Genomic DNA, 26,075 nt, shown 5'->3' on the forward strand with positions numbered 1-26,075 from the left:
GATCGCTGCGATTGAGCTTCTATTTCAATCACATACTTGCTGTAAGAGTTAAAAGAGCAAGAATCAAGGCCTGTCTGTGTTGGGGGGAGGGAGGGGGAGACACACGAGAGGAGCCTGTGGCAGCCCTGATAGCGTCTTCTCACTCTGCATGGTTTCCTGTTCTGAGTCAGTGTGTAACCCTGAGTTTGACTGTTGTCACTTGTCTGTCCCTCTGCGTGTGTGTGTCTCTCTCTCTCACTTCTCACAGCTTTAAGAATAATCAGAGCGGCTGATATTCAAACAGGGCGATTTAAATGTGCGATTGAGCTGGGGTTTTTTTATTTTTATCTTTGCTAGGTGTAATTAAGCAACCATGAAGCAGAAACAAATGGTGAGTTTGAGGCTAGGACTTGTTGATTTTATAGCTGAAGTATTTTTCTTTTGTTTTTCTTTGTCTTTTGTTTCATTCTTTTTTTCAGTGAGTGCAATAATGAAAGTAAACGTTGGTAACTTATCAGGAAAAAATAACGGCAATCACAGATATGAAACCGATGTAAATTTGTTTTTAATATCACAGAGAAATGGACAGAAATCTGGCTCGGAGTGCGGGCTGTGAGTGACAGTCGTGAGAAGGAAATCTAAAAAGGCAGCGGGATTTATTTTTTGTGCGACGCAAATGCAGAACGATTTTGGCACTGGGGGACTCTTTTATCAAAAGATGAATCAGTGTTTTTGTTTGACCGTCATGCTTGACTGACATTAAAATTCATTTTTGAGGGAGGGGACGAGATCAGGAGGGACAAGGAGCTCGCGCACGCCTGTGTGTGTGTGTGTGCACGCGTGAATGCGTTGAGACAGTATGAGAAGCGGCTCTCTGACAGTCAGACCCAGTGCGGACAGAGATCTGGAGAGTGTGTGCTCTCGAAGCCGGGATATTAGTGCCTGCGGTGTCAGTGCCGTGTGAGTATGGGACATGTGCGCTCGGCTTCGTGCCTCGGCTATCTGAGTTTTGCTTGCAGGTCTCTAACTTGCTGCAGCTGCATCAAACAAAGTCTGTTCCCACAAACGGATAAAATCGATACCGCTTTGCTTTAGTATGACCTTGAACCCAAATCTTCGCAATGATTTGCATTTTGAGCCTGACAGATTTCTGCTTAAAGGGGGAAAAATTCGCTTTTGTGATTTTATTATCATCATCAGTATTTACACATTTTTATCCTCTCCAGCTGGCACTGGCATGTGACTCTTCTTGTACTTTTGTTCAGTGGACTGCTTAATTGGGTCTGTCTATTAGCCTGGAGGAGGTTTTAATAATGTAAAACAATAAGGCTGAAGTCAGTGCGGGTAAGCTGAAGCAGAGCGACTGTAAAGGGATACTTCGGCTCCCCACCAACAGGCTGTTGCGCATAGCGGCCGTGCGCCGTCTCATTAACGAGATCACTTTACAACCAGTCAAACAAATAGGTCATTATCCATCACTGCCTGCTCTGCCTGTATTCACCAGCCTCAAACCCGCAACTCTCATGTCTCACTTTATCCAAATTATATATAATCAACTGATTTATTTACTTATGATAATTTCAGTTAGTTTATGCTTTGAATATACAAACATCAACTTCTCAGGACACAAATCAAATTTCGGCTCCAAATGTATTTTAATGCCTTTAGAATATTGTAAATGGGAAAAAAAAACAAAAAAGATGTCATTATACGTAAAATTTTCAAAATTACTTTAAACATGTTTACTTCATAAAAATATCAGTGAATATTATTACACCATATGCTTTTAATTTAGGCCGTATGTAGTTTAAGTCGACGTTACTCCACGAGCTACGTAAACATACATAGACTTCCTCTTCTGTGATTCAGCTGACGTCCGTTACAGTAAACTGAATTGAAGCGCAGTATGTGGTCTTCAGACGCATATCTACTCTTTGAGGGGAAGGTGGCTCCACTTTTGGTCACCTGCCCGGCGTCACCTGGTAAACGATACGGCTTCTCTGCGCATGCGTAATAGACTGCCAAAAATCCTAACACCGTATCGCCTGACAACCAATAGTGTTCCAATCTGTCCAGAGATAAAGTCAGAGCAACGCTGAGGGGACAGACGTGAAGGATTTCGGACCCGAGCAGCGCCGAGCTTTAAGACTGAAGAAAACTTCAACAACATGCCGAGATCTTTCCTGGTGAAAAGCAAAAGGGCCCACAGCTACCACCAGCACCGCTACTTCGACGATGACTACAGTAGACTGGACACTATTATGGCTGATGTGTGCGCAGGTGGGTGCATTTGTGCGTAATTACGCACGAAACTTGGGGAAGAAAAAGGAGTCGTCTTAGTGGGAATTCTGAAAATTCAAGTGCACAAATTCATAACTCCTTTCATTGATTATCCTCTTGTGCCAATATAGAAACAAAATCTCAAGCCGAGTTCGATTCCAATCTGGAGCAGGAAGACGTGAGGACCGGCGCTGACAGACTGTCCCCTGGGTCGCGGCTGAGGTCCCCGAGGTCTCTGTCCTCCAGCTCCCCGCTGAGCTGCGGAGGCAGCGCCTGTGACCGGTCCTCCGACTGTGATTTCTGGCGTCCCCCGTCCCCCTCGTCCTCACCAGGTCTGTTCTTATCAAGACAAAAATATCATCAGTTTGTGTCTAAAATTTAAAGAATTTTTCTCTTTCTCTTTTTAATCCTTCGTTTCATTTGGTGTTGGGTTCATGAGATGTCAAAACCTTTACGCATTTTCAACCCGACTTGTCCAACTATATTTGTGTATGATTAATTATTATTATTGTTGTTATTATTATTATTGTTGTTGTTTATTAAAGCAGAAATTATTTGGGCTATAAATTAAACATAAAAACTTTAAGGTTTTTGATGAAGTGATGAAGATACGAATAATTATATTTCATATCTTCTATTTCACATATAAAATATTTGGTGAAAGAATCAAAAGGACACTTGTGATTAGTGACCGGACACACGACCCAATAACGACTTAAAACTTTTGTTTGCTTTGACTTTTACGCACGGTATGGAGTCATGTCCAATAAAGTGCAGTGCATTTTCCAGGTGTCCATTTTTTTTTTAATGCAGGACATTATTTGAAGTTTTTAAAGATATCCAAATTAACTTTCAGATTCTGAGAAATGCTCCACTCCTGCAGCGGAGGACGGTCACTCGAACATGCCAATCTTCCCGTACTCCTGGTCGGCATACTCAGGAACCGAGCTGAGACATCTGGTTCAGGGGTCTTATCACCACCACCTCCAGAGCCACAGGGAGTCCCAGTCACCTATAAGCATCTACAGGGGAGAGGACAGCGGCAGTGAGTCCCTTTATGTACAGCGGGGCCTCGCGGCCGGATGTTACCAGGGTTATTCTTCAACGGCCCAAATCTGCAGGATGCGGGACAGAGACGAGCTGTATCTGGATGCGAAGCAACAGGCCCGCGTGGCGGAAATCAAGTCTGAGAACGATTTCATCCGCGCAAACCTCGAGTCGAGTGGATCATACAAGTGCATTAAATGTTGCAAGGTAGGCGTTTCCCTAATTTCACTTAAAGTCATCATTTTCAGTTTTTTATTTTGTTCAGTTTTCCTTTTCGCTTCTTTAACATTTTCTCTATTGTTTTCCCTTCATTTTGGGTTTGATTTGGAATCATCCATGTGTTTTCCAAAGGTGTTCTCCACGCCTCACGGGCTGGAAGTTCACGTGCGGCGGTCGCACAGCGGCACGCGGCCGTTTGAGTGTGGGATATGCGGAAAAACCTTCGGACACGCAGTGAGCTTGGATCAGCACAGAGCGGTTCACTCGCAGGTATGGGCCTCCAAGCCGGAAATAAACCAGTGCACACGTCCCCTAAACCCGCTTTAGATCCACATCCTCGACATAAAGGCCACAGATGACATTTTCTTTTCCCACTACCAACCTCTCTGACTTGGCTTAAACTGCATTTCTACATTTAAATCTGATACTTCCAGGTTTCTCGACACTGACAGAATGCTGTATTTTACAGGAGAGGAGCTTCAGCTGTAAGATCTGCGGCAAAAGCTTCAAGCGCTCTTCAACCCTCTCTACGCACCTGCTCATCCATTCCGACACGCGGCCTTATCCGTGCCAGTACTGCGGGAAAAGGTTCCACCAAAAGTCAGACATGAAAAAACACACTTTCATTCACACAGGTGAGACGCTTTAGCAAGTCAAAGTAATCAAGACGTGCAAAAAAGAAAAATAAGACCTAACATTTTTCCATTTTGTCCCTGCTTGCAGGTGAGAAGCCGCACAAGTGCCAGGTGTGCGGGAAGGCCTTCAGTCAGAGCTCCAACCTCATCACGCACAGCAGGAAACACACGGGCTTCAAGCCCTTCGGCTGTGACCTCTGCGGGAAAGGTTTCCAGAGGAAAGTGGATCTGAGGAGGCACAAAGAGACGCAGCACGGACTGAAATAAGCAGGAGTTAATCGAAACTTGTGGCGCTTTAAGTTTGCTGTAATTGGTTTATTTCCCCCCTACTTAGCCTAAGATACGCTGATTGTTTATTTATCTGTTGTGTTTTTATTATTATGAAAAAAAAACTACTAAATAATTTCACAAGCTTTTATAAGCTTACCGTGCTGTTTTAGTCAGCCTTTTTAACGGATTAAATATTAACTTAAGGAGCGCAGTTGTCATTTTTCCCCCATATTTCTACATTTAATTACCGGTTAAACACATGTAGTTTTTATCCACAAACATCTACTCTACCGGCTAAACCCACCGTTCACCGGTCCACTCGTTTGACCCGTGAACAAACGAGAAGCTGTGCGCTCAGCCGTGCAGACCCATCAATCACGTCTCGGAGTTATATCTCAGATATTAAATAGCAGAAACGTTTCGCTGCATGCGCCACCTGGTCAAAACCAAATATTTTCAGACAAGCGCATTGCTGGCATACCCGTATAATAAATGATATTATGGTGCCATAAAACCTCCACGTAAAGGAAGTCGGGAGAAATAGCGCTGGTTTTATTGCAGGAGGAGCTCCTCTAGCAGCAGCAATAAGCAGCGTGCCCACATGGCGTTTTCACTCAGGGGAGAGAAAAAAAAAGAAGAAGCTGGGTGTGATTTATTTGGCCCCGCCTACGTTAAACATCCACAGCTTTAAAACTTCAAGGATCTGATTTGGGCATATCTCACCACAGATTGTGTGCGCAACACCAACAGTCTCCAACAACATGCAGGATAAAACACACAACTTCCTGCTACTACTACTACTACTACTACTACTACTACTACTACTACTATTATTATTATTATTATTATTATTATTATTATTATTATTATTATTATTGATACATTTATTTTGTGGAAACAGACAATCCAGAAAACAATAGAACAAACAAACAAACATTTGTCACACAGTCAAAGAGTGCAGTTTTATTGCTTTATCCGTATCCGTGTCAGTGCGCAGGGGATTTAAACAGCTGGACCAAATTCAGAAGGTCCTGCTCCTGCAGACCCAGCTCCACCATCAGCGTGTTCAAATACTCCACAGATGCCGAAGTCTTCAGGGCTTCTCGCACCAACGGAGACACCTCTGACAACCTGAAATGTGAAAAACCAACAAATTCAAACCAACTCAACACTAAATGGGCGACTTATCTTCCAACACAAACGCAACCCAGTTCTTCGAAATTACAAAAGGGATCTGTAAGCATTATAATGACTACCCTAAAAGTAAAAGACGACATGTTCAGCCTTCAATAGCGTGATGTGTAAAGTTAGCAGTCAGTTCTTATTTAAGCCATGTTCTCACACAGGCCTCTCTTCGCCAAGGTGCCGGTGCTATGAGAAAGCAGCGGTTGCTGACTCATACAGATAAAATTTGTTGAATAAAACGAACTCGAAAGTTTTATTTATAGAGTTTTTCCTCAGCAAAGTGATCGGGTCAAATAGAATTATTGCAGACCTGAGGCAGAAAAATATCCTGCTTTTTTTATTCATGAAAGTGTTCACACACACACACACACACACACACACACACACACACACACACACACACACACACACACACACACACACACACACACACACACACACACACACACACACACACACACACACACACACACACACACACACACACACACTTTAAAATCTGGCCATCGACTACATTTTTAGAGCTGTAAAGATGAGCTCTGAATGTCAAGCAGAAAGAGACCGACATGAGAGAATAGATTTTAAACACTTCACAGCGTATGTCTACAAAAAGAAAAAAGAAAATCACACAGCGCCTTGGGCCAACACTGTCGTGTATATTCATATGACACAAGCTGATACTGCCGTGTGGTCAATCCTACTTTCGTGAACATAATAATGCTCAGTCTCTGCTGAGTCACTGTAAAAGGAGTGTATGTTCAGCTTTGCTGTAGTGTGGGGGTTGCTGAGAGGCATACTGATAAGTGGCGTCTGTGCATATTATTATTAATCACACAGAAAACAAAATACAGCAAAAAACAAAACTAGACGTCGGCTAAAGAGAAGTGGAAGCTTCCAGGCTGCTCAAAAGGACGCACATGCAGGGGGAACGTGTGCATGTCTGAAGGTCCATTAATGCTGAGAGACATAAACAGGTATGCTGCCATCAAGGTGCTGTTTTTCCCAGCAAGGCCTCGCTTGTGTCAGCAAAGCCACATATGCATGCACTATAACAGCATCGCTAACAAAAGAGCCTAAACTGGCTCATTTTGCCCATTATGAAACCAAATAAGGACAAAAGAGGCTCTGAATTGTTGAGTAGCTGAACGCCTAACAAATTTGACTTTCAGTGTTGCGTCATCAAAATGCGGATACAGTGGGGCAAAAAAGTATTTAGTCAGCCACCGATTGTGCAAGTTCCCCCACCTAAAATGATGACAGAGGTCAGTAATTTGCACCAGAGGTACACTTCAACTGTGAGAGACAGAATGTGAAAAAAAAAAATCCATGAATCCACATGGTAGGATTTGTAAAGAATTTATTCGTAAATCAGGGTGGAAAATAAGTATTTGGTCAATAACAAAAATACAACTCAATACTTAGTAACATAACCTTTGTTGGCAATAACAGAGGTCAAACGTTTACTATAGGTCTTTACCAGGTTTGCACACACAGTAGCTGGTATTTTGGCCCATTCCTCCATGCAGATCTTCTCGAGAGCAGTGATGTTTTGGGGCTGTCGCCGAGCAACACGGACTTTCAACTCCCGCCACAGATTTTCTATGGGGTTGAGGTCTGGAGACTGGCTAGGCCACTCCAGGACTTTCAAATGCTTCTTACGGAGCCACTCCTTTGTTGCCCGGGCGGTGTGTTTTGGATCATTGTCATGTTGGAAGACCCAGCCTCGTTTCATCTTCAAAGTTCTCACTGATGGAAGGAGGTTTTGGCTCAAAATCTCACGATACATGGCCCCATTCATTCTGTCCTTAACACGGATCAGTCGTCCTGTCCCCTTGGCAGAAAAACAGCCCCATAGCATGATGTTTCCACCCCCATGCTTCACAGTAGGTATGGTGTTCTTGGGATGCAACTCAGTATTCTTCTTCCTCCAAACACGACGAGTTGAGTTTATACCAAAAAGTTCTACTTTGGTTTCATCTGACCACATGACATTCTCCCAATCCTCTGCTGTATCATCCATGTGCTCTCTGGCAAACTTCAGACGGGCCTGGACATGCACTGGCTTCAGCAGCGGAACACGTCTGGCACTGCGGGATTTGATTCCCTGCCGTTGTAGTGTGTTACTGATGGTGACCTTTGTTACTTTGGTCCCAGCTCTCTGCAAGTCATTCACCAGGTCCCCCCGTGTGGTTCTGGGATCTTTGCTCACCGTTCTCATGATCATTTTGACCCCACGGGATGAGATCTTGCGTGGAGCCCCAGATCGAGGGAGATTATCAGTGGTCTTGTATGTCTTCCATTTTCTGATGATTGCTCCCACAGTTGATTTTTTCACACCAAGCTGCTTGCCTATTGTAGATTCACTCTTCCCAGTCTGGTGCAGGTCTACAATACTTTTCCTGGTGTCCTTCGAAAGCTCTTTGGTCTTGGCCATGGCGGAGTTTGGAGTCTGACTGTTTGAGGCTGTGGACAGGTGTCTTTTATACAGATGATGAGTTCAAACAGGTGCCATTCATACAGGTAACGAGTGGGGGACAGAAAAGCTTCTTACAGAAGACGTTACAGGTCTGTGAGAGCCAGAGATTTTCCTTGTTTGAGGTGACCAAATACTTATTTTCCACCCTAATTTACGAATAAATTCTTTACAAATCCTACCATGTGGATTCATGGATTTTTTTTTTCACATTCTGTCTCTCACAGTTGAAGTGTACCTCTGGTGCAAATTACTGACCTCTGTCATCATTTTAAGTGGGGGAACTTGCGCAATCGGTGGCTGACTAAATACTTTTTTGCCCCACTGTATATTTGTTTAAAAACAAACAAAAAACAACCGCTGTGCCTCACAGCAAGAAAGTCCTGGGTTCAAATCCGCCGATCACGTGGGTGCTCCCTGTGCTCGTGTGGGTTGTTTCCACGAGCGCTCCGGGTTTCCTCCCACAATCCAACAAAATTCATGATCGGCTAAGTGGTGACTCAACATTTTACTGCAGGTGTTAATGTGAGCGCGGATGCTTGTTGCCTCTGTGATGGACCGGCAACCGGCCCATCGTGGGTCTCTCACCCTACGACAGCTGGAGAGGCTCCAGTGTTTTACTGTCCACTGTTTTTGAAATAAATCAAAAGTAAATAATTATTGAATTAAAAAAAAAAAAAAAAAAAAAAAGGTAAATAAATGTGTTTCTATTTGGGAAATGCCTTCAGTAACATGGAAAATTACACAGTGAGATTCATCTTTTATCAGGTTAGACGGTCAAAGTTTCCACCAATTTAAACGAGATGGACTTTATCTGTTCAACCACTTGCTCAATCTTAAGACCGCAGCTCAGACAAGTCATGAGTGACATGAAGCCAGATTCACAGTATCAGTACAAAAAACAGAGTATTTGTCAAGTTAGTGCAAGAATATTTCCCTCCAACACTAAACTCACTGTCTGTAGCCCTCTGTCATCTGTCTCCAACCTCCATCATCCTCCCCCACCCACGCCTCTCTACCTGCCCTTACCAGAAAGGAGGTACACTCCTGGTCAATCTCCGGTTCAGCCCAGGGTCTAGTGTTGCAGGGGGGGCATCCATTATTCAGCTGGGCTGAACAATAGCAGCCAGACTAGCTCCACAGCTGCCGTGCAGCAGACAGATAAGACAGCGCACCAAATTATTCATGATGGAGGAATGGAAGGATGGAAACCGATGAAATCATAGAGCACCAGTGTCACATCTGACCAATGAAAGGGTAATATTTACAAATGAATTTTGACTGTTCAGAAGTGGAGTCAGTACGTTCTTAAAATCAAATCTGGAAATGTATTACAACAACTGTCAGAATTAGAGATGGACACCGTTCCCAAAACCCCTCTGTGAACCCTTTGGAATTACCAGGATTTCTGCAGTGATTACTCATAAAAGGCGGCCTGAGCTTCATATAATTCACAATGTGACAAACACACTTTGTGAGTAATCAGTGCTGAAATCCTGGTAATTCCAAAGCATTCACTAACCTTTTTACCCTTTTATCTTTCTTTTTTTGCAACAGTAAAATCACTTCAGACCCCAGATGAGAAATCTTGGTTCTGTTTTACAAGTTGAATTTCATTCCCTTTATTTCCCTGAAAATTACACAACAGTTTCTGTCGGGCAGGTTTCAGAGGCCTCTTGGTGGCAGATCCCCTACAGTACCTAAAACTGTGCAACACTTCTTTTAAAGTTCAAGACGACACACAGTGTGCCGTGATATTAAAGCAAACTGACAGGAACCATTGAGGGAGTAATAAATCAGAATCAGCCGTCAGCGTCAGGTGAAAGGTTTCCCAGCCCGGGGCAATATAAAGGATACGCAGGAACTGTGTGCCTTCTGTCCTCCATCACGGATCTGGACAGAGGTAATCAGGTGCAGATAAGGCCATGAGGCGTCTCTGTGTACTTAGACGGGAGCAGCACGGAACTGTCCGTGAACTGCCAGCAACACAGACACACATACACACGAACACACACAGACCATATGGTAGGTGCCAAACTATGCCAAAGCACACAGCAGTCTATCAAATGCACCATGATGACTTCTTATTCTTTTCTTTCAATTTCAAACAGTGTTAAAAATGCAGATTGCTGTTGCATCTCTGATTTAAGCACCTCTTCATGCACCAGACTGGAAATAACATAATGTTAAATCCAGTATGTGTCTATATGGGTCATCTTCACCCAGTCATACGTTATAATGCTCATTTATTGCTTAGAAATCTGGTTCTTGCTTGTTTTACAAAAAAATAAAAAAATAAAAGAATAAATCTTATCATACACCAGCACAGTAAACTTTAAATACACACTTTTCTCATTGTCAAGGCACGCAAACATTTGCACACACGGGTAAAGACGGCCGACGTGGTCTATTTCCCGAGAAACTATGGTTCTTCATTTCCTTGCAATGTTTTTTTCTCTCCAATGTTCAACCGGGCTTGCTGAGGAGCAGCTCGACAGCTGACATTAAACTTAAACACGTGTGTACACACACACACACGCACACACACACACACACACACACACACACACACACACACACACACACACACACACACAAAACTTACAGATGCAGAAGCACCACAGCTATGAGGGTCCACTCTGGAGTTTTATGGATGATGTTTTTGTTGGTGAACCTGTGAACATAAAGCACCACTGTTAAGTACAGTGTGTGTGTGTGTGTGTGTGTGTGCGCGCGCGTGCGTGCACATTTTATGGAGGATGCACAGCAGTTCCAGTATCTCGCCCATCGACATTTCAGAATTCCGACTGGAGCAGCTGGACATCAAATCATAACCCGCTATATGTTCTGGGCCACAGTCACCATACATCTGTGTCCCTCTGCAGATAGTCTGCAGAAATGCTTCATTCTAGATATAAATAATAGAAATATAAATTGTGCACAGACCAAGAGCAACAACCAAAAACACTGCATGCAGCAATGATTTAGGTCTTTCTGCCAGCGCTGTGTATTTTCTTTGGTTTGAGCCTCTTGTTATTGGGGCCTCTTGACAGCACAAAGACAATTCCCGGAAGCAGGGCCGTGGCGGTGTTGCTCCATAGCCTGATGTGCGTTTAAATCACAGACACAGTGATTTAACAGCAGGGCTGTTGAAAACATCCTAAGCAGCCAATGGCAATCCAGGGTGTGTCTAAGGCAGGAAATGCTCAATTCTGGCACAAGTTTAAACCCCCCCCCCCTCCCCCTATTTTTTTCTTAAAACAGAGCTCTGTCATTCTTATAGAGAAACAGAAGCCATACTGCTATGCTGACTGAGTAAAAACAGCAAGCGTATATAATAATTCATTCTACCCAGTCCTGGTGTCATGCATGCTGGCATGTGTGGCACACTGTGAGATATATGACATTTCGTAATACTTATTTTGATGTGCAGGAGATTAAAACACTTTCTCAGAAAACAGACATAATTCTCTTTGAAGCAGACATTTAGCCCCATCACATGAAAAAAGTACAAGTTTTAAAGAGTCAATAAAACTACTGTTCGTCATACTTCATGTGTGCCTGTAGGGGGAAGCAGAGCTAAACAACTGTGTGTTGTGGAATTTAGATGAAATCAACTCATTAAATACACGTTAGACTCATTTCTTTGAGTTCTTCTGAAGAATAAGAGCGATTCCAAGAACATTCATGGCATGTTTTGCTCATGCAAGGAGATAAAAGAGGAGATCGAAATCACAACAGATAACTAATCAGTTAGTTTCCTGTTCTATGTAGCTTGATTTTCAGTGTTTCTCAGTAGATCCAATGTGGTGTGATAACAGTTAATTATGAATAGAGTCCAAATACAGAGTCGTTTTTACTGCTGTGTAGCATCTTTTTGGAAGAGGCATGTGTCTCATTCTTGTCTGACATGATACCCTAGCTGCTCAGTCTTGATCCTAATATTTTTCACATAATCGTGAAATGTCTCAGTTTAGACATCTGATATGTTTTCTATTCTTTGTATAATCAGTGTTTGTGAGATTTGGAAATGGTTGCATTCTGTTTTTATTTACATTTTACGCAGCATCCCAACATTTTTTGCAGCTGGGGTTGTATGGCATGGCTATAATAAATGCTCATAGTTGTGCAAAAGCTCACCAATTTGCAAAAGTGAAAGATTTAGGTTTATGACAAAGAGGGTAACGGGACACGTCTATATCCTGCAGCTGTTCAAAAGTAAACTGCCATTCAGTTACATACAAACAATCAAGTTTCACTATTATGTTTCTGAGCTTAATATGAACCCACAGAACAAGGCACAGTTTCAATGCTAGGTTTCCTTTCCTTAACATGAATTAAATTTAACAGCAATTTTTGACACATTTCTAGAGCTCATCCACTATAAACTCACACCTGCCTCGCCTCCCCTCTCCTGTGTGTGTGTGTGTGTGTGTGTCCCCTTTCTGGTGGCAGACTAGCAGACAGCACATATCAGACTGAGTGTGTAGTGTACTGACCTGAACGTCCGCACCAGGTTGTTCAGGTCGGTAGTGATGTCAATCATGGTGAGATGCAGTGGACCTACAATGTTTCTGAGGCTGCACAGCACAACCACAAGACAAGAGAGCAAAGAATTAAGATGAACTGATCATGAAACTCATGATTATGTGCAGCCATGTCAAACTGTAAAGCAGTGAGGTTCACGGGACCTTCACAGCTGTTGAAGAAAAACCAGGAAAAGAAATTAATAAAGCTCCGTGTGCCACATCCAAGAAATAAAGGACAAACACGCACCAGCTGGAGAGTTTCTCCACTGTGATTCGTTTCTGGATGAGGTTCTGAGCATGAGAGTCAACGAGCGGCAGGACCGGATCCTTGATGCTTTCCTGGACTGTCACCTGGTGTGGGGACGGTTTAAGAACAAAACTCACTCTGTGAGCTCACCTAATTTAAACTCAAACTCTTAAAGCAAGTCTTTTAATATGCACTTACCTGCTTTCTATTGGGCTCCTCTTTCTCGTCAGGCAGAATCCACGTGCCCTTATAAAATTCCCTGACCCGGAGCTCTAGATCCTGGGTCTCCCTCCGCAGCGTGTCATAGTTTGGAGCTGCAGCTGACGGCCTCTTCTTGTCCTCGCTGTTGTCGGCTGTCACCTCATCCTCAAGGTCATCTTCATCCAACTCCTCTTTGCCTTCTTCTTCTCTTACCTCGGCATAGGGAGAACCAAGGGAGTGATCGGAGCCGTACAGGAACGTTAACGTCTCATCGGTACACCACTCCTTCAATGTGTTTTTTAGGCAATCGAGCAGATTCATCCGTACAGAGTCAGGTTTGACTTCGGCGTGGTTCTTCAGTAGACCTCGCAGCCCAGCTGCCCCCCTCTTGCTCATACCCACCTGCGTGATGTTGAGCTCTTGCTGGCCGTGGCTGTTCTGATTAGTGGCAGGAATTTGTTTACTTTCTGTTGGAGGGTTTGAGCGAGGAACGCTGTGAGTTACCGTCTCCGATAAACTGCACACGCTCATCTCAGCTGTAGTCTCTTCCACACCAGAAAGCTCAGACAACTCTCTCTCTTGTGATGCCGCCTGGTCCGTATGTGTCACCTGCCGCTCTTTGGGTTTTTCAGCATCGGTAACTTCAGTTTTACGCACGTCTGCCTCTTTTCTTTCCTCATCTTCTATCATACTTCTCTGTTCCTCTGTATTCTGACTCTGAGGAGGTTCGATCTTTTCTTCATTCCCCTCTTTGGTGTTTATCTTTCTTGTTTCAGAATTCCTTTGTTGTCCTTTCTCATTCTCATCTGAGCATTTAGGCAGGTCACCCCAGTGGACCCGGGGTCTCTGCTGCTGAGAGACCACGCTGGAGACAAAGTCCTGCTCATGTTCGTCGTCACTGACATCACTGTGGCTGCCTCCAGCAGGATGATCCCGAGAGCCGTGAAGCTCCTTGTGCTGAGCAGCCACAGGGTTCTCGACGTCCTCCTCTTTTAGACACCTCTCAGACAGCATCACCTCCTCACCAGAGCTCCCACTGAATGCACACATGTAACCCTGGATCAGTCTTTCTATTTATAAGGCTAAATATGGAAAACTAAACACGAAACTTATTACGTACCGTTCTCCTTGCTTCAACAACTTAATTTCAGGAGGACTGAGAGAGAGAAAGGGAGCAAAGACATTATACAGAACATCACTGCATTCAACGATTAGATCAATCAGGTGATTTAGGACAGAGATGAGAAGCAGCACACACACACCTCTCATGTTGCCCAACCCAAAGAGGCGTCTTTGGTATTTGTAGCTCAAACGCTTTGGAGGCTTTGTAGCAGAAATTACTGCAAAAACACTAAAGACAAAAGAAGCAAAGACCAAAATGTGTCTTTAAGCGCATTCTGGCAAGTGTAAAAAACAAACAAAAAAAAACTATTTCATGTAGAAACACTCACCTTGCGCTCTGTGATGTCATACACTTTATTGGTCTTAGTAGAAATTTTGTATTGTTGAGATGGGATCTAGAAAGTGAACAGCACCACAGACTCAGTCATCACATATGAGACATGGAGATGTTTATTATTTGCAAACAAAATGCAATATCAGTGGCCTTACCTTGCCCAGTTTATTAGGACAGATGGGATAACCGCACAGCTTAGCAATAGACCTCTCCTCTACAGTATCTCTGTAATTAGCTGGGGTGATCATTTTGGCCTGTGAAGTAAAGAGAACTCGGTTACTTTGCAGCTTTTCTCTGGTTTCAATTTGTGTAAAATTAATATTGCTTGACATTTTAAATTATCTGAATATTGACAGAAAACCTGCATGTAATCTAAAGTCTGTCATCAGAAATGGAAAAAAAAAGTGTGTGTTTACACAGCGCATCTCAGCTGCCATAGGGTGAGAGGCAGAGTCCACCCTAGACTGGTTGCCAGTCCATCACAAAGCTAACACACAGATACAGGCAACCATTCACAGCTCCGACCAGCTAACCAATTATGGATGCATTTGGTCTGTGACAGGAAGCCTGAGTATCTGGAGGGAATCCACACAGACACAGGGGGAACAAACTCCACACAGAAAGGCACTACAGAATGAGATTATGGGTTAGCGAGTTATGTCGAACTTGAAGTCAGAATTTTCTGTGCCACAAAAGTGTCTCTCTTTTCACCTGGCTACATCACCATGGTAACTAATGCCGGATACATTACGTTGTTTATTTTATCCTTCTAAGCACTAGATGCCATGATTGACATTTTTCCACAGCATTAATATCTTGCGTTGTCTGTAACAGTTTTGCATTTTATTGTAATATTTTTGCTGTTCGTTAGAGACTTTTGACAGCATTTTATCCTTATAACCTTATAGAGTCTGATTAGACAGCATTCACAGGGATCATTCTGTGTGGAAGAAGAGTAGAATATGACATCCCGTAACAACAAGCCTAGTTAAAGAAAGGTGATAACCATCATAATGATGTCCATTATCTCCGACTGGGGTTTTAAGCTTTGTCAACAGCTAACGCAAACAAAGCCTGGCTGTAGTGAACTTAGCATACTCCTCAGGTCCTTGTTGCTGTGAGGCAATGGCACTGCTACCAGTGAGGCGGTGTATTCAAATTCCTAACAAGTCTAAATAGCATGCTAGAGCCAGGCTGCGTTATACTGGGCCAATAGCAAAACCTCAATCATAGGGATGTCATGGCAATTATAAACCCTGGAAACTGCAGATTGGGCCATGTTCTGAGACTGTGAGATTCTAATTAATCGTGGCAGACATGGTGTGTGAATAAAAGAGACGGGTTTAGTATGACAGAGGCTTGGCAGTGATGTAAGGGTAACAGGACCTGTGCGTGAGAGCAGTGAGGAAAGACTTCGTCTCCTGGTTTGCCTAAAGCTTGTGCCCTGTCTAAAGTCACCGGTGACACATACACAGTCCACTAGGAAGTCCTCAGCCACACTGTCGTCCAGGAGCCGCTCCACCACCTTCAAAGCTCTCTTCTCCAGCTCCAACTTCTCCCTCAGCTTCTCCTTCAGCTCCTCTCTCCTGACACAAAGCACACACGTGAAGAAGTGTCTGTGTTTACTCCACAACCAACAAATGTTTGGTAATGATTACTGGTGCAGCTGAAGCGTCCAGTAGAGATGTCCTGGTGGAGTAGGGGTTTCTCACCTTCTCGCTTCTTCCTCCGCGGCGAGTGCTTTGACACGTTTCCCACCTGCCTCACAAACAACAACAAAAATTGAATATACGAGTTAAACGAATCTCTGAAGGAAGAGATGTCGTTACTCTACCAACCAACCAACGGCTACACAAGCCAGCTGTGAGCGCTCTGAGATCCGTGTAACCCTCCACAACGCTGTAAACACCTCTCTAAAACCCGAGAAACAAAAAACAGGCTTTTAACGAACCCTTTTTGGAGCTCCCGCTCCTTCTTCTCTCATCCATCTCCATGCTGTTTCTGTTTTCTACACTTTCAACTTTGACCTGTGACGTATCTCCATCTACGGCAAGCCAGGGGGACAACTTCACGTTCGCGCGGTGCGTCCGTAGCGTGTAGTGTGTGTGTGCTTTTTTTTTTTCACCGGGCTGTTTGTGGAAGTTGAGCTGAGGTACGTGTCCCCTTCACCTCGGTCCCGTTTGCGTCCACACCAACGGCTCTTTTCGTGGCGGTGAATTTGTTTGGCTAGCCACTGTTCGGCTAATTTGGAGCGGGGTTAGCATCCCTGCTGCTCTGCTGTGTTTACAGTCACACAGGCACAGAACTTAACCTCTGACACCTTTGGACCTGTTTTTTTTTTTATATACTTGAAGTTTCCCCTGTTTTTGAGGACTTCTGCATGAGGACAACACCCGTATGAAGACAGCAGGGATGGCTCTGGAGCAGCTCAGTGAGGTGGTCCAAAGATGTGTAAGTATTCAGTGGTACTTGTAACCCACATCCACTCCTTCATTCTGATATCAATTCCCTAAACAGCATGTCGGCACAGCCACTGGCACCAACCTGGATGCTGGTATACAGCAGCAGTGTATAAATGCTCAGTTAGTGAAGACGGGAATAGAGGAGAAATCTTCAGTGGATCATGGGAAGTCCCTCAGCAGCCTGAGGTAGCAGCAAAACTAAGGGATGGTTCAGGGTCACCTGATCTAACTGTAAACTTTATCAAAAAGCCTAATCTTAAAAGCAGAGGGGGCGACTGTGTTCTGAACCCAAACCAGAGTGTAATATGCCAGGATTGTGTCTTTGAGATATTTGATAGAATATAATATTTAATAAGTAACTGTTTAAAATGTCTGTTTTCTCTATTTTTACCCACTTGTTTGTCTCTTTTTCATGCAGCAGGCTCTTCCAGACGACAGCTACACCACCGAGGATCACAACATCTTCACGGTTGCTGGGCAGACTTGTATCGAGGAGGGAAACAGCGCGCAGGTCCTCAGTATTGTGCTGGATGAAAAGAATCAGGTAACGTTTCTCAAAGTTGACACCAATCGCTGCTTCTCAGGTTTGTCACACACTCATCTGTGTAACTGTCTTCATCTGTGCAGGAGATTGTGAGATGCATGGGTTGGAACCTGCTACCTCCGCTGATCCAGGTCCTGCTGAAGAAAGAAGACAAGAATCTTCCTCAGTGTCTGGCCATTTTTAACCACCTGCTGGAGGTCAGTGGTCAGGAGTGGACTTAAGATAAAACATCACTGATGAAAACTGGATGAATGTGGCATTGTAAGGGTGATCTTTGTGGTTGTTTTTGCAGACGTGCAGACCGAAAGAGCTGCTGATCGGCCTGTTGGAGCAGCTGGAGCAGGATGATCCTGATACAATAGCAGAGAGCCTCCATCTGCTCTTGAAGCCTTTACAGAAAGGTAAAGAATCTTTTTAGTCATCATGCTACTCTTCTTACTGGTTTTCTTCTTGTCTTACATACAGTCAGCTCCATAAATATTGGGACATCGACACAATTCTAACATTTTTGGCTCTATACACCACCACTATGGATTCCAAATGAAACGAATAAGATGTGCTTTAACTGCAGACTGTCAGCTCTCATTTGAGGGTATTTACATCCAAATCAGGTGAACAGTGTAGGAATTACGACAGTTTGCATAAGTGCCTCCCACTTGTTAAGGGACCAAAAGTAATGGGACAATTGGCTTCTCAGCTGTTCCATGGCCAGGTGTGTGTTATTCCCTCATTATCCCAATTACAATGAGCAGATAAAAGCTCCAGAGTTCATTTCAAGTGTGCTATTTGCCTTTGCAACCTGTTGCTGTCAACTGCCAAGAAGAGATCCAAAGAGCTGTCGCTATCAGTGAAGCAAGCCATCATTAGGCTGGAAAAAACAAAACAAACCCATCGGAGAGATAGCAAAAACATTAGGCGTGGCCAAAACAACTGTTTGGAACATTCTCAAAAAGAAGGAATGCACCGGTGAGCTCAGCAACACCAAAAGACCCGGTGTTCTGGGAATCCATCCTACCTACAAACCATCCTACCCGTTGTTTTTGCGCATGCGCACAACACGAAATGAAGTGCCAAACCATCCTACCTTTTTGAATGTGACCTACAAGCATACTTTAACAGCTAAAATTTAGTGGCAAATTGTCCTACCTTTGTTAATCTGAGCTAGAAGCATACTTTAACAGCTAAAATGAAGTGGCAAATCATTTTTCCTTTGTTAATAAGAGCTAGAGGCATACTCTGACAGGTAAAATGAAGTGGCAAGCCGTCCTGGCTTTATAATTATGAGCTAGAAACATACTCTGATGGGCAAAGGTAAGTGGCAAACCGTCATACCCACTTAAATTTGTGCTGGAATTACTCTGTGACAGCAGAAATGTGGATAAACTACTTACGGTAGGACGTTTTGCCAAAGTAGGATGCTTTGTCAGAACACTGGAAGACGGAAAACAACTATAGTGGATGACCGAAGGATCCTTTCCCTGGTGAAGAAAACACCCTTCACAACAGTTGGCCAGATCAAGAACACTCTCAAAGTCAAAAATCAATAGAAGACTCCACCAGTGTGAATACAGAGGGTTCACCGCAAGATGTAAACCATTGGTGAGCCCCAAAAACGGGAAGGCCAGATTAGAGTTTGCCAAACGACATCTAAAAAAAAGCCTTCACACTTCTGGAACAACATCCTATGGATAGATGAGACCGAGATCAATTTGTACCAGAGTTATGGGAAGAGAGGAGTACGGAGAAGGAAAGGAAGTGCTCATGATCCTAAGCATACCACCTCATCTGTGAAGCATGGTGCTGCAAGTGTCATGGCATGGGCATGTATGGCTGCCAGTGGAGCTGGTTCTCTTGTATTTATTGATGATGTGACTGCTGACAAAAGCAGTACAATGAATTCTGAAGTGTTTCGGGCAGTATTATCTGCTCATATATTCACCCAAGTGATTCAGAACTCATTAGACGGCGCTTCACAGTGCAGATGGACAATGACCCAAAGCATACTGCAAAAGCAGAGTTTTTTGAAGGGAAAGAAGTGGACTGTTTTGCAATGGCCAAGTCAATCACCTGACCTGAATCCGACTGAGCATGCATTTCACTTGCCAAAGACAAAACTGAAGGGAAAATGCCCCAAGAACAAGCAGGAACTGAAGACGGTTGCATTAGAGGCCTGGCAGAGCATCACCAGGGATGAAACCCAGCGTCTGGTGATGTCTATGTGTTCCAGACTTCAGGCTGTGATTGACTGCAAAGGATTTGCAACCAAGTATTAAAAAGTGAAAGTTTGATTTATGGTTCTTATCCTGTCCCCTTACTTTTAGTCCGTTAACAAGTGGGAGGCACTTATGCAAACTGTTGTAATTTCTACACCGTTCACCTGATTTGGATGTAAATACCCTCAAATAAAAGCTGACAGTCTGCAGTTAAAGCACATCTTGTTTGTTTCATTTGGAATCCATTATGGTGGTGTATAGAGCCAAAAATGTTAGAATTGTGTCGATGTCCCAATATTTATGGAGCTGACTGTATATGTTGCATATTGCTGTTTGGGTGCTTTTTCTTGCTATTATTATTGTGATGTATTCTCTTTTTCTCGCTTCGAACAGTGCTCGTGCGCCTGGGCGGCCGTAAGGCGTCATCCTTGGGCATGGCGCTGTCGTCCGTGCTGGACCAGGTGGCCAAACTGCCTCTCCCTCACACCAAGGAGCAAGAGGAGGATGACGTCTTTTCGTTTTGCCGGTGCTGCACTGACATGATAGATTTCGTCAGACCTTTTGTTCAAGAAGTCAGGCATAACCTGCTGAATAATGAGATGCAGAGCAAGACTGCAAACAGGACTGTGGGCAGACAGGGGAAGGATAAAGAGGATGAGCTGCGGACAGAACTTCTGAAGTTGTGAGTGAAAAAAAATGCGTTTTCCAGCTCAGACTCACGTTTGATAGTCCGACATAATGTCATAGAAAAGCGCTGCAGGGCTCTTGAAAACTGATGATGCTGAGGCTTCCTTTTTGTTTGTCTCCTCTTGAGCTGTATGAAGAGTCTGAGTCATCCTCTGTTGGAAGTACACCTCAAGGATCCTGACACGCTGGCTCTGTCCCCCCTCAGGACTTTTGCCACCGAGATTTTGGTAAACCCATTTTTCAAACGTGTAAATGGTGTCATTGCTGGTTTCTAATATGTCATCGGTTCGTCACGTACTTGCATATCGTGGTAATCGTGGTTTTCTGTGTCCTGCAGAACATCCTCGGTTCTATCGGGGAGTCCCTCAGCAGTCTCGTGCACCAGCCTCTTTTGAAGAGAAAGCAGGTTCCCGGCTTTCTCGAGGAGGTGGTGCGTTATCCTAAAGAGTCTTTGGCCAGCTTGGCTCATCTGGTGTTTGTCCATCACCTGGCTGCAGACACCTTCCCCACTGTTTTCAGGTATTTTGAAAACATATTTTTCTCCTGGGATGCACAATGTGGGATTATTCACACTTGGCTTGAAATGAATCTGTACTTGGGTGTTTCAGTAGTTCTACATTAACAAATACTGAAACATTTAAATAATGTTAATGCTCCCAACACACCGTATTCTCTCTGCAGTCCCGTGTTCAGTCTTCGATGTAACATCGAGCACGTCTCTGTCCTCCTGTCCAGGTAACATGACATAATAATGTGTCGTGTTATAATCTTTGTTAGCGTTTTACAAAAGCTGTAAAATATGAATATGCACATTATACACACATATATAACACACACATATACCATAAGTGTCCACTTTAATGATCAACCTGTAATCAGTGATATCTATCTTTTATAGAACTGAGGAGTCCAAGCTTCAGAAAGGACTGGTAGGTGACATTTTTACTTATTTATTAGTTATTTATTACATAAATTATAATGACCTTAATCATCCAGGAGTCAATACGTGACTCCTGGATTTAATCCTATATATTTCCATGGTGCTATTTTAATTAAACACAACATGTTTAAAAGCTTATGAAAAGTTTTTCTTATGGTTTGATATGTACGGTCATCATCTTGGATGCTCATATTCAACATGGCCAAGTTTTCAAATAATGAGGTTAGCATTTGGAGAGGCTTTAGACTCTAAAACTTGAGGTTCCCCACATTTTTTCTTATAATAGCCAATCAGAAGAAGCCAAAGAAGAAAAAGAATGAGGCTGTAAGGGTCGTTACCTGCCAGTGTAAATGGTCACTGTGTTACTTAAATCTTCTTCTGCACATTAAAAGCAGTCATCAGTGTATGATGGATGTGCATCACACAGGAGCTGTATGAGAAAAGTCTGGTGCGAGTCGAGGACGGCAGTCTGCGTGCCGACCTGCTGGAGATTAAAACCTTCCTCACAGTCCCTCAGGTGAATGCAGTCGCTTCATTATAGACCTGTTGGGTCTACTGTTGTGTTTTGTGTGCGTCATATAATGTTATTAATGTCAGTGTTTAATTTCAGAACTTAATAAAGGTCATGACGATATGTCCAAAGCATGAACTGGTAAGTTTTTAATCAATTTTGATGTGTTTAAAATCTAATGTCAGATCATTTGGTTTGAAATCGGCTTTCATTTGTGTCACCTTCATCTCGTTTTTGGTACCTAGAATGAAACTTATCTTGGGACTCAATTTTGACGATACTTCTTTTTGTCTTCAGAGAACTAAAGGACTGAAGGTTTTCCAGCTGAGCATTGATAAGTTCAACACTGAAGCCAAGTACAGATTCTTCCAGTGAGCTCCACCTTTCTTCCCTGAAAATTAATCAGAAATGTGTCTTTTCCACTTCCCACTGCAAGCGACCTGTGTCCTTGTTTCAGGTACATGTTGAAGACGAGTAACCACTCAGGAGTTGAAGGCTACATCATTAAAAATATCAAGAATCAGATAGACATTGCCCTGCAGGTGAAGATGTACATTAAAGGAAAAAATGGCAGTGTGGGCCATGTTTAAAATTTCTTGGGGGACCTAAAAGAATCTTTATCGCTCTGTCTCCAGCCAGGTAACAGTAACGTCTGGTTTGAAGGCATTCAGCTCATGCCTCTGCTGCGTAAGGTTCTTATTCTTCCAGATGGCCCAGAGACTGACCTCCTGCAGTACCTGGACAGGTCTGTGCACACACACTAATGCGGGTCACAGGAGTGTGACAGCCAGCCCCAACACGCACTGTTAAAAAGGATCATACACAGTTTAAAAGAAAGTATTACATTGTTTAATTTTGTTTCTTCCTGAGAAAATATGAGATGTTTAAATTTAATTGGACACTTCTGTGTAATCAAGAGGAATTTTATAAGTCTTTTTCTCGATAAGATTTTAAAAAACAAACATCCTTTGGTGCTTTTTATATTAAATTGTGCAATAAGTATAAACAAAGTAGTATTGCTGTTGATTTTATAGTTTTTAAAAAAGGCCAGTAAAATATACTCACTGGTCACTTATTAAATGCACTTAAGTTGCTGCCATGTGATTGACTGATTAGATATTTGAATTAATGAGCAGTTGAATCGGTGTGGCTGGTTGAGTGTACGTGTTGCCCTGATCAGAAGTCATTATTTAACAACAAAATCTCGGACTTTATGGACGAGAGTAGTTGAAAGTTTTGGAAATGTCTGGAAGGTAGATTAAGAAATAGCGCATGTGTGTGTTGATCTCTACAGAGTCATGGAGTCTCTAAATCTGCTGCGTTACCTGGTCATCAGAGACAAAGTGACAGAGAACCAGGTGAGTGCACTGTTGAGCTGAAAACACCAAAAATTACATTTTAAAACAAGCTGTTCACCTTCATGATGGCCTATAAGGGTATATAAGCTTTCTCTATCTGTGCTTTCTGATGCTGCTGAAGACCGGCATCTGGACAGAACTGTATAAAGTAGAAGATATGTTCATGAAGCCTCTTCGTGTTGGTGTGAACATGTCCAGGGCCCACTATGAAAGAGAGCTGCAGAACACAATGGAGGCCAAGAAGAGCAAGGCTAAAGGTCAGATCAGCAACACTTACTTTAATTTCCAGTTTTTTAGTACAACATAGAGACTCTATGCATGCACAGGAGGGGTTCTATTTTGTAGGTAGCTTGGCTTCATTTTTCTCAGGCTTCTTTTGTACTCGTCCCAACTCAAACGACTTCTTAATGGCACTTTTCAACATGTAGCATCATCAAAAGTGTTCAGAGGAGGCTTTCTGACAGCATTTGTTTCTTCACAGAAGAGTCTGTACTTTCTGTGTCTGTTGGTGGTGAGGAGCTGCCCAGCATGACACCAGAGTCACAGATTCAGGTGAGTAACACAGTCAGATATCATACTACGTATTTATGCGTGTGGGGATTAAGAAAGCACTGTGATGTTCCTGACTGCATTTTCATTGGTCCTGCCAGGCTCTGCACTCTGCCCTGCACACGTTTGACATGATTGAGAGCGTGTTGGCACGGATAGAGGAACTCATCGAGGTGAAGGACAACCTGTAACCACACAAGCTCATCTCAAACAGAAAACTGTTACTTGTTTCAAAACAAAGTGCTAGTGCACTGCTGGTCTCTTTGTTTTACAGTGTAATTATAAAATGTTGCATACATTGTCAATTAGAAGTTTAAAAAAAAAAAAAAAAGGCAAGTTTGTATCAGCTCTGTAATAAACTTTCAAACTTTTGTACTTGCAGGTTAAATCAAGTGTTTTCATTTTTGGTGAAAGTGTAAAAAAGTTGTGGTTTGGTAAAAATAATTTGTAACCTTTGGAAGCTTCAGTTTCTCCTGCCGTCACAAAAATATCTCAAGTTCATGCAGCCTGTGTTGCCCAGAACACTCTAGCACAAAGAGATGCTATAGGTTATAAAGGTAAAAACAAAAAAAGACTCAGAAAAGTAGCTCACAAAACGATACATAAGTTTACAAAGTGCAAAAGGGTAAACACACTTAAAGTAATAAAATGTATCCCATGTAACAGAATTGTTTAAAATTAAGTCTATAGAATTTAGATTTAAGCAGTGATTCAAAGGAAGTCTGGCTCTGTGTGCTCGATCTTCTCAGGTAGGTCATTCCAGATGTGAGGGGGCCTGAAAAAGCAAAATCACCTACAGATTTAAATTCTTGCCTTTAGCACAGCCTGAAGGGTCCAACCCGAGGCTGTGAGCAGGCACACGTGGGGTCAGAGGTTCTGCTACGTACATCGAGGCCACAGGCGCGTTTTGACAAGAGAGAGAGCAACTTTTCATTAATGCCAGAGAAGAGAGCAGCAATAGTCCAATCTTGAGAAAATACTTCCTTTCATTCATTCAACCATTTTTAAAAAACTTTGCAAAATTTGGTGATATTAGCAATTCATAAGCAAGTTATTTCACTACAACCCATATTTTTACCCCAGGTTACTACAAAAAATAAATAAATGCTGAACTGTTTTCTTGGGTCCAGGTAACAAAAAGTGGAAAATAAATTCCTTCTAAATGAATATAACCATGTAACCTGAATGAGAGACGTCATTTTGTTTTTGCCTTTATTATTAACCTGAACTGGGAAAAACTGACACTTCAGTGTTTTCCATAAATAAACCAAACTCAGACATGCACACACTAATGAAGCAGAATTTCACACATTCACAGGATACAGATATGCACCTTCAAATTAAAAGCCTTTATGGCAGTGATAACTGTAAACAAAATATGGATTATTCCCTCTTTAAAAGGTCAAGAGTTATAGCAATATCTGCAATGTTTCCACCATTTTAAAATGCCCTTCTTCACAGTTCTTTAGACTACATCATAGCTGCTGTGAATATAAGAAATCTTTACTTTGAGGTGCACCGTGTCAACCACGAAGCCGAAGGGGGGAAAACTGCAGCACCTTACAAGGAGTGAACGTTCTCTCTCATGCTGACGTGCCTTTTCTGCACCTGAACCACAGCCTAGGACATCATAGTTTTACTGGTTCCTGGTGCTCTCACAGCACAGTCTCACAGGTCTTTGAACAGCGGGTGTTGAAGAGCCTGAGCAGCTGTGATCCTGGTGGAAGGGTTCAGATCCAGCAGCTTATCCAGCAGGTCGTAAGCCTCATCGGGAACTCTGTCCCAGCCACGCTCATCCTCCTCCTCTCCCATCTTTTCCTGTTTTGGAAGGCGAGTTGCGGTGTCATTACCACCTGAATATTTGTGCTTGTTCGTGTGACTACACAAGAGTTCTGCAGGAGTTTCATCTGCTTCCTTTTTGTGTGGTTTGAGTGTTCTTTCAGTGGGACGGTGTGTGGGCGTATCATCTTGGATCTTGTGATGATGAGTGTCAGTGGAATCTGCAGTAGCCTCAGGAAGTGGTGTGACTTTGTTATCTGGCGATGGCCTCAATCCTCTGAGTGTCTCACACAGGGTCCTGAGGTCCTGTCGAGGGAGCTCCCGACTGCACACCACCGCTTTACCTGAATCAGATTCAAGCCCATAAAAATAAGATCACTCTGTACAGAGGTTTTTTACAACCCTGTTTCTGAAAATGTGACACTAAAATGTAAATGAAAACGGAACACAGTGATTTGTGAATCTTTTTCTTCCCATCTCAGGACCTAATAAAAACAATAATTCTATACTG

At 43.0% G+C, this 26,075-nt stretch overlaps 4 protein-coding genes across 7 annotated transcripts in view; 2 read left to right on the plus strand and 2 right to left on the minus strand.

Annotated features, from left to right (window-relative positions):
* On the plus strand, positions 1-4,641 carry gfi1aa (growth factor independent 1A transcription repressor a). 2 transcript variants are annotated; one of them, XM_086270818.1, is made up of 6 exons: positions 1-370; positions 2,056-2,259; positions 2,391-2,591; positions 3,116-3,795; positions 3,995-4,160; positions 4,249-4,641. In XM_086270818.1, exons 2-6 carry the CDS (start codon positions 2,148-2,150, stop codon positions 4,425-4,427), a joined length of 1,338 nt encoding a protein of 445 aa, XP_086126944.1. In that variant the 5' UTR covers positions 1-370; positions 2,056-2,147; the 3' UTR covers positions 4,428-4,641. The 2 variants fall into 2 exon arrangements, with proteins under 2 accessions (XP_086126944.1, XP_086126945.1); XM_086270819.1 differs by lacking the exon at positions 1-370 and having other exon boundaries at positions 1,687-2,259; positions 3,116-3,513; positions 3,658-3,795.
* Positions 2,982-16,941, minus strand: rpap2 (RNA polymerase II associated protein 2). The gene is made up of 12 exons (XM_086270813.1): positions 16,473-16,941; positions 16,234-16,279; positions 15,993-16,107; positions 14,677-14,775; positions 14,517-14,582; positions 14,328-14,416; positions 14,186-14,221; positions 13,063-14,101; positions 12,865-12,968; positions 12,588-12,668; positions 10,694-10,762; positions 2,982-5,561 (listed from the first exon to the last, which is right to left on the minus strand). The coding sequence occupies exons 1-12, from the start codon at positions 16,513-16,515 to the stop codon at positions 5,417-5,419; spliced, it is 1,932 nt and encodes a 643-aa protein (XP_086126939.1). The 5' UTR covers positions 16,516-16,941; the 3' UTR covers positions 2,982-5,416.
* glmna (glomulin, FKBP associated protein a) lies at positions 16,292-24,160 on the plus strand. Of its 2 annotated transcripts, none has more exons than XM_086270817.1 (19): positions 16,292-16,673; positions 16,876-16,972; positions 17,405-17,527; positions 17,611-17,724; positions 17,820-17,928; positions 20,134-20,422; positions 20,555-20,654; positions 20,765-20,946; positions 21,109-21,162; positions 21,326-21,356; positions 21,795-21,884; positions 21,978-22,019; positions 22,176-22,249; positions 22,336-22,420; positions 22,514-22,623; positions 23,173-23,236; positions 23,358-23,493; positions 23,718-23,788; positions 23,887-24,160. In XM_086270817.1, exons 2-19 carry the CDS (start codon positions 16,919-16,921, stop codon positions 23,974-23,976), a joined length of 1,818 nt encoding a protein of 605 aa, XP_086126943.1. In that variant the 5' UTR covers positions 16,292-16,673; positions 16,876-16,918; the 3' UTR covers positions 23,977-24,160. The 2 variants fall into 2 exon arrangements, with proteins under 2 accessions (XP_086126943.1, XP_086126942.1); XM_086270816.1 differs by having other exon boundaries at positions 16,294-16,673; positions 17,402-17,527.
* The window catches only part of cdc7 (cell division cycle 7 homolog (S. cerevisiae)), a 10,632-nt gene continuing 8,542 nt past the window's right edge, over positions 23,986-26,075 (minus strand). Inside the window, exon 12 of one of the 2 annotated variants that reach the window (XM_086270815.1) lies at positions 23,986-25,908. In XM_086270815.1, coding sequence (XP_086126941.1) covers positions 25,454-25,908 — 455 coding nt within the window. In that variant the 3' untranslated portion in view covers positions 23,986-25,453. The remainder of the gene's footprint in view (positions 25,909-26,075) is intronic. The other variant, XM_086270814.1, reaches the window with a different exon arrangement.

The sequence above is a fragment of the Aulonocara sp. 'chitande type north' Nkhata Bay genome, linkage group LG18, assembly GCF_057382095.1.
Source record: "Aulonocara sp. 'chitande type north' Nkhata Bay isolate Kocher_YH1m ecotype deep benthic linkage group LG18, A_spYH_male_GT1.1, whole genome shotgun sequence".
Lineage (NCBI taxonomy): Eukaryota > Metazoa > Chordata > Actinopteri > Cichliformes > Cichlidae > Aulonocara > Aulonocara sp. 'chitande type north' Nkhata Bay.